The sequence below is a fragment of the Microtus ochrogaster genome, chromosome 1, assembly GCF_000317375.1.
Source record: "Microtus ochrogaster isolate Prairie Vole_2 chromosome 1, MicOch1.0, whole genome shotgun sequence".
Taxonomy (NCBI): domain Eukaryota; kingdom Metazoa; phylum Chordata; class Mammalia; order Rodentia; family Cricetidae; genus Microtus; species Microtus ochrogaster.
In genome coordinates, this window is record NC_022009.1 from 13,727,251 (window position 1) to 13,735,614 (window position 8,364).

Here is an 8,364-nt window from a genome sequence, read left to right on the forward strand (position 1 = left end):
CTCCTCCAGCCTATAGCCGCTGAGATACCAGCCCATTGGGGCGTTGTCTCTCTCCCTTTAAAAAAGCGCCACTTCCCTCTCCTCTCTCTCTTCACTTCCTGCTCCGCAGGCGACTAGACTCCCTTCCTTGTTGCGCAGAGGGCTGACGGTGATCTGTAAGTTTTTTCCCCTTTAAATAAATACCACCCTATTAATCATAATTCCAAACTGCTGTGGCATTGTTTATGACTTACGCCTTCAGAAAATGGCTGAAAGACACTTAAGGAAATGTTCAATATCCTTAGTCATCAGAGAAATGCAAATCAAAACAACTCTGAGATTCCATCTAACACCTGTAAGAATGGCCAAGATCAAAAACACTGCTGACAACTTATGCTGGAGAGATTGGGGGGAAAGGGGAACACTTCTACATTGATGGTGGGAATACAAGCTGGTACAACCCCTTTGGATGTCAGTGTGGCAATTTCTCAGAAAATTAGGAAACAACCTTCCTCAAGACCCCATAATACCACTTTTGGGTATATATCCCAAGGATGCTCAATAGTGCCACAAGGACATGTGCTCAACTATGTTCATAGCAGCTTTGTTTGTCATAGTCAGAACCTGTAAACAACCTAAATATCCCTTGATTGAAGAATGGATAAGAAAAATGTGGTACATTTACACAATGGAGTACTACACAGCAGAAAAAAATAATGACATCTTGAATTTTGCAGGAAAATGGATGGAGCTAGAGAACATTACTTTGAGTGAGGTAATCCAGACACAGAAATACAATTATCACATGTCATAAGTGGTTTTTAAACACAAAGCAAAGAAAGCCAGCCTACAAACCACAATCCCAAAGAACTTAGACAACAATGAGGACACTAAGAAAGACTCACATAGATCTAATCTACATGGAAAGTAGAAAGTATAAAAAGGCAAAATCTCCTGAGTAAATTGGAGCATGGAGACCTTGGGGGAGGACTGAAGAGGGGAGGGGGGAGGTAGGGAGGGGAGCAGAGAAAAATGTAGAGCTCAATAAATATAAAAAATACACTGAGAGTTGAGGATGATGGCACTGACTTGTAATCACAGCTGCTTGGGAGGGTAAGACAGGAGGATTACAAGTTGGGAACCAGCCACAACAGGCCACACAGTACATGTTTCCACTAGCATGAAATGCTCACACTAGGCAAATCTACATACGTATAGTGGGATTGGGGTGGAGGTGGCCTAGAGCTGTGTTTGAGACTAGATGATATCTGTCACCCTGTGCAGCTGCAATTTCAAAGCCTGCATGATAGCCAAATGTTGAATTAAATACAGTAGGTTGTATATAATCCCTGCACTAGGGAGACAGAGACAAACAGAGCTCTATGAGTTTGAGGCCAGCCTTATCTACATAGTGAGTTCCAGGCCAGTCAGTAAGACCCTGCCTAAAAAACACACACTAGGATAGAAGCTTAGCCCGATTTTTCAAATGGCCTTGAAATGTTAGAATATTGATAGCTACACCCCATAAACAATTCAGCAGCACTATTTTCAGACTTCCTGTGAGCATGTGTCCTGAATAACTGAAGATAAAACACAACTATTCTCTCTCTCTCTCTGATGGCAGTATTAGCAGCAAAAGTACTCAGGGAGGAGGCGGCAGAAAGTTCCCGGAGCACTAGGACAAACAGTGGCGTACACACACACAGAGTAAGCAGTCTGGCAAACACTGACAATCTCCCATTCTGGACTATTTACATCAGATGGGAATTTTTAGATTTTTTTTTCACCCCAACAGGCAGCATTGCTTTGCAATCTAAATGTAACTGCGAATCACCAGGGGTTACATAGGAAAGAACTTTCTATGTTAGTATTCCTCCCAATTCTGTCATTCTCCCTGGTGCATGCCTGCTTTCTGTTACTATAAAAGACATGCACTGCGCGGTAGAGGGGGTGGGGATTTCACAGGCAAGATTTACCCATACTGAAACTCAATGTGGGCTAAGTATAGTGGAGTTTAACAAGACAGTTGGCATTTCCCAATTTTGTGCATTGAAAGGTTAAGAGAGGAAATGAATTTCCTCAGATTCTCCAAAACTATGTACGTAATTCTTAAGAGACTGGTCCGAAAGACTAACAAATCATTCAATTTAAGATAGATAAAGCAAGACCAGTATTCTAATACATTTTGCTTCTATGTGAAAGATAATAGATAATTAGATTTTAGATTCAAGTATCATTTGCACACCCTAGGGAGCTCAAAATGGGGGAAGCCAAAGGAAGCAGGCAAAATAAAAATGACTACCATTAAAAAACTCCTTGCAAGTTCCTCCCGCTGCCATATACCGTTTCAGCTCCCTCCTGCGCCTTCAAACTGGTGCGCGGTTACTGTTACCACCACAAAAACTGTAGCAACTGACAACTGGTTCTCCAGATCAGAGAGCGAAGTCATGTCGGTCTCCCAACAAATCGACAACCAATCCTTTAAAAATGAACTCACCTAGACTCTGCTCCCTTCCCTCTCGGCTTCTCTTTAACCCTCGCGCTTGACTGCTGGAACATGCCTATGTCAGAATTACACTACCGTTCCGAAAACACTGTCTAGCAAGAAAGTTAACGACTTCACCATGTTTCGCAGTGAGGCTGGGTCTTGGTTACCAAGTGTTTCATTTTAAGCAAAAAGTATCACCATTACACATGAGACGAACTAAGTTTAAAAACTCACACCAAGCTGAAGGAAATGCACGACGACACGGAAAGTGTTTCCCGGGGTGGGGGGTGTCTAAGAAACGATATTTAACTGTATTAATACAGTTTAGTGGTTAAATCCCAAGATTTCCTCCATCGCTTAATTTTCTAGAACTCTGACAGGGCCTGTTTGTGGGTACTGTGCGAACTCGTGGGTAGGGGTTTAGGACTGGAAGAGACAAATTAAAACAAGTGCAGAAAGCCAAGGGGCGTAGCGTCGTACCTGCCAGCGGCCGTAGGTGAGCAGAACCATGGCGATGGGGATGGCGGTGCCGGACATGGCATGCGTGGAGGGCATGCTGTACTCTGAGTTGTAGAAGATTTCCAGCTTGACGACCGGCGGCGAGGCCGGCCGCGGCCAGCGGATGATGTCCTTGGTGCACTGGCCCAGGTACATGACCAGCACCCAGATGATCACGAGCCTCCGGCCCACGAACGGATCGAGGTTCCAGATCCAGAAGGGGAAGAAGAAGATGTAGAAGAGCTCGTTGCCCAGCTCGGTGCCTAAGCTGAACAGGTAGTAGAGCGGCCAGTTGCTCACCCTGACCAGCTCGCCCCCCTCCTCGCCCGTCAGCGAGTTGCGGCGCAGCGAACCCGCGCGGCGGGGCCCGGCTGGGCCGGGCTCAGCAGCCAGCCCGTTGCGTACGCCGTTGGGGGCGCCGCAGCAGTCGGGCTTGGCGGGGCCGGGGCTGCACTCCGCGCCCGGCTGCTGTCCCCGTCGCCGAGGGTTCCCCGCGGCCCCGCGAACCTCGCTCTCCGCATCCTCGCCCTCCGCGGGGCTGCCGAGCGGCGCCTCCACCCCACACAGACGCTGGAAGCTCGCCACCCGCTGCGGCTCCTGCAGACGGACAGCCAGCAGGGCCAGCCGCTGTCCCAGGGACATGATCGCGGGCCACTAGGGAATGGATCCGGACACGCGCTCCCCGCCCGTCACTACCGCCACGGCCCCTAGCTCGACTCGCTCGAGGCTGCAGGCGACCGCGCCAACAGGCCGCAGCGGCCGCCGCGCGCGCCCTGCGCCCCGCGCGCCCCTCCCCTGGCGCGCTCCCCGCCCCGCGCGCTCACGGAGGCCCGCGCCGCGCGCGCAGTCCGGAGCTTCTTCCCCGAAGCCACGCCTCCGGGTCTCCTGCCCGGGTTCTCCGCGGGCTGCCGTGAGGCCCACAGCGCGGTCCTAGGCAGGGCTGGTGACCCAGGAGCCGCAGGTTTTATTGGCCTGAAATCAACTGGGGCGTGATGGATGAAGTAAAGAACCGCCGAGCAACCGGAATCGTCCGACTCACATCATTAATTAGCAACTAATTTCAGAGTTGTCTCGGATGGTTAATATCCGGAAAGCCACGTGCCAATTGACTAGTGGCAAGATGAGAAAGAGGTAGAGCTCCAGGACGGCCTGGGCATGCGATAGCCCACACAGCTGTGGTCTGCAAGAGAAAAGCTTACAAAGTCAAACCAGGCTGTCACTCACCTCATATGTACCTTAAGTAAACTTAAGTGTAAAATTTCCTTAATAATGAAGTCTAACACCTACCAGGATTGTACAGAGCACATGATTTATGAGCAAATGCAGCATGTAAATTTCCGAGATAGGTTTTTCATTTCGTTTTTTTTCCCATTGGTTTTCTTTCTTTCCTTCCTTCCTTCCTTCCCCCCTCCCTCTCATCGTCCTCCCTCCCTCCCTCCTTTCTTTTTCTTTTCTTTTTAAACCAGAGTATAGTCTAACCCAGATTGTCCGCAACCTTGCAGTGTAGTTAAGGCTCACACTGAACTCCTGATCCCCCGAGTGCCATCTCCCAAAATCTCGTATTACCAGCATGCGTCATCATGCCAGGCTTGAATTTTGAATTGGCTAGGCTAATTTAGAACTTAGAATCTTAAATTTTCTGTCTTAGAAATAACTCGACTTCTAGATGGAACCGATTTTTTTTTTTTTCGAGACAGGGTTTTGCTGTGGCTTTGGAGCCTGTCCTGGAACTAGCTCTGTAGACCAGGCTGATCTCGAACTCACAGAGATCCGCCTGCCTCTGCCTCCTGAGTGAAGGAACCGATTTTATTAAAAGATTTCAAAGTTTTAATTCCAGGAATTTATTTCAGGCACAGCAAATGAATGCCTATAATTAAAGACTGAACTACTTCCAAGAAACAGGCTGAAAGATGTTCCATGCTGGTAAGTCATTAGAAATATTTTCATTTTCCAAAATGTGGGGAGGTGGTGTTACCCCCTTTTAATCCTAGCACTCGGGAGGCAGATACAGGCAGATCTCTTGATCTACAGAGTGAGTTTCAGGATAGACAGGGCTACACAGAGAAACCCTGTCTTGAAAAAAAAAAACATAACAAAACCAAAAAACTATATGTGTGTGTATGTATGTATGTAATATATATATATATATATATATATATATATATATATATATATATATATTCATTTTCCAAGAAAGAATGTTCCCACTGCCTTCTACTCCACTTGCTGTAGTCATAGAGAGAGGAAAGTCCTCATTTCCCTGGCCCTCAAATTGCTGGAAGTGTGGAGAGGGAAGGTGGTGCACAACTGTAATCCCAGCACTTGGAGAAGTGGAGATGGGAAGATTTGGAGTTGGAGACAAACTGGGGCTACATAACAAGATACTGTATCAAAATAAGTATTCACAGCCTAGTGAAGGAGACTATACTGAGCCTGTAGAGCAGGGTACACATAACCACTGTTTGCCCAGGGTGTTACTGACAAGGGTGTTATCTTGCAAGCAGGAGGCTTGAGTTCAGTCCCAACACACACACACACACACACACACACACACACACAGAGAGAGAGAGAGAGAGAGAGAGAGAGAGAGAGAGAGAGAGAGAGAGCAATGTGATTAGTTGATGTTTCTAAAGAATATAAACCATCATTATAAACTTTAGCATTTGGTGAAAATAATTTATAACAAGGTGCGCTGTCCTGGCCAGGAACTTGCTAGATTCTACTGGGTCTGTGGTAACAGGTGTTTGCTACAACTGGGTATTGTGTTTGTGTTGCAACAACCTCAGACTACCAAATTGTAGGACTGCAGGATGAACCACTACGCACAGTTTGTGTTGTGTGTGTGTGTGTGTGGTTTTTTGTTTTTTTTTGTTTTTTTTTTTTTTTGATACAGGGTCTTACTATGTAGCCTGGATGCCCTGGAATTTAGGTACGTAAACCAGGCTGACCTCAAACTTGTAGCTATCCTTCTGCCTCTGCCCCAGGAACATTATCTTTGATTTTTATATCCTTTGCACCTAAAACAACTATTATTGAATAATTGAATGACTATAAATGAATGCATAAACTTTTAAAAAGGCCATTTCTACCAGCTGGGTGTGATTGTGTATGCCTGTAAATCCCAGCACTTGGGAGGTGGAGGCAGGAGGATTCAAAGTGTTTTCCAAGAATAGAAAGTGGGGAAAGCGGCCATTTCAAAGTTCCTTTTCTTGTAGAGGTGGAAACAGACAGCTGGCCTTTAGAGGCGCAAGCCTTTAGCAGGAAGTGCCTCTGGTTTGGTTTGTTTGTTGGAGCCTAGTGTAAGGGCCTTGTCTAAAACAAAGATCTTCTCTAGCTCTTATTCAACAACATACTTGTACATTCTTTTTCTGTGTCTCAAATACACTCCTAAATTCTGTCTGACTTTCTGTCACAAATCCTACTCTTACCCTGTTAGGAACAAGCACTTCTCATTGTTACTCTCCTGACCTTGTGTCTTCCTCCTCCCTTAGAGCATTTCAACAAAGGAGACTTTTATAAGGAGGTCTTGGATACATTGTAAAAAGAAATGTCTGTGTGCTCCGTTTACTTTAGGAGATATTTAACTATTTAACCGGTTAAATCCACGAGGTTGATGACATGCCTCAGGGCAGACAGTCACTGCCTCCAAACCCGAGAACTGGAGTTTAATCCCAGGGCGGAGAGACCTGGTTTCTACAGGTTTCTTCTCTGCCCTCTAAACTATGTGCACTTATTAAATATACTAAAATTTTTTTTCATTGACAATCTTTAATTGTGATCTATAGAATGCTAGTAAGGCTTTGTAACAAGCTGGAACTCATCAGAAAGGGTGGAGTGGGGGGAAGAGAGTGATCTCACTGCAAGACCTAAAAGTTTGGCTCAGGACTCAGGCTTAATTTCCAGGCGTTGCAAATATCCTTGGCATCACACAGAGAATCACACAAACAAAAGGAAAGTCTGAGAGTCTGAGGCAGGAGGCTTAGGGTTTGGTTTCGTTTTGGGGGCTTTTTGTTGTTGTTGTTTTGTTTGTTTGTTTGTTTGTTTTGATAAAATGTCTTCCTATGCAGTCTGGCTAACCTGGAACTCACTCTGCAGCTACCCTAAACTCAGAGATAACCTACCTCTGCAGGTTATCTTGAGGGCTGGGATTAAAGGATTGCCCATGCAATCCCAGCCTCACTTGGTTTTTATTTTAGCACAGATTGTGATGTTGGTTCCCTATTAACCGGGTTCTGACCTCACGCTCTTTCAAGATTGGTTAGTTTTTTTTAAATGTGAATAAAGGATGGAAAGAAAAGGGGAAGGTGTAGGTTGTCTTAGGCCATCACCCTGTGTGGAAACAAATGAGTACCAGGTGACAGAGATTAAAAAATTGTTTAAAAGTTTTGCGAGGTGGGGGAGATTAAAAGATTTGAATTCCTTTCATAAAAGTTTCACAAGATGGGGGAAGATTTATGGAATATTAGCCCTTGTGGAGCAAGGTACGCTTGAGAGGAAAAGAGAATTTCCTTACTTAGACAACTGTCAAAAATGAAAACAAACGCGAGAGAAAAGCAACTTGAGGTTGGATTAGTGATGCCCTTTTTGAATTATTTTTATTTTTCAGACAGTCTTGTGAAGCTAAGAAGAAGACCTTGGTCCCCTGAGCTTCTGCTTCTCAAGAACTGAGATTACAGGTATCGGCTACGTTGTGAATTGGGGGCCGTCTGGGTTACAAGAGGACCATCTCAAGGAACAGACAACTCTATCAGCGGCCTTACTGTGTGACAAAACTTTTCCTGGGAGACAACACACACACACACACACACACACACACACACACACACACACACACACACCTACCCAGCCCAGACAGGGATCCCAGGACAGACCAAAGTATGGATACCACCAAAGTCCAACATAGTGGACCCCAGTTTTATTGAGGTTACTTAGAGGACTGGATGTGAAGGGGACTCCTGCACTTCGGGTGCTCCCTTCCAGACCCCAGATTAGGCGCAGACCACACCCAAACACCTGTTTTCACAGAGAGATCCTTTAGTAAGTAGGGAAGAAAAGTGGCTGCTGTCTGACTCTGGTAGAAAAAAAAAACATAGCAAGCAGCAAGTGACCTTGCAGCTGTAATTTTTAAGCTGAGAAGAAGGGGAGGTCTGTGTTAGGATGGGCTAGGATGTGGTGATAGAGGACAAGGGAGAAGAGGAAGGGAACGAGGGAAAGGGGTTAGGGGCATTTGTCCCAATGGGACAAAGGACCGCCTCTGCATAATCCCTGTACTTGGGAGGCAGAGGCAGGTGGTACTCTCAGAGTTCAAGGCCAGCCTGGTCTACAGAGTGAGTTCCAGGACAGCCAGGGCTGTAACACAGAGAAACCTAGTCTTGAAAAACCAAAAGAGGGAAGGAAGG

At 46.1% G+C, this 8,364-nt stretch overlaps 1 protein-coding gene across 1 annotated transcript in view; it reads right to left on the bottom strand.

The window, feature by feature from the left end:
- Sgpp1 (sphingosine-1-phosphate phosphatase 1) overlaps positions 1-3,728 on the bottom strand; it is a 25,149-nt gene extending 21,421 nt beyond the window's left edge. Inside the window, exon 1 of the mRNA XM_005343219.3 lies at positions 2,948-3,728. Coding sequence (XP_005343276.1) covers positions 2,948-3,607 — 660 coding nt within the window. The 5' untranslated portion in view covers positions 3,608-3,728. The remainder of the gene's footprint in view (positions 1-2,947) is intronic.
- Positions 3,729-8,364: the final 4,636 nt, after the last annotated feature.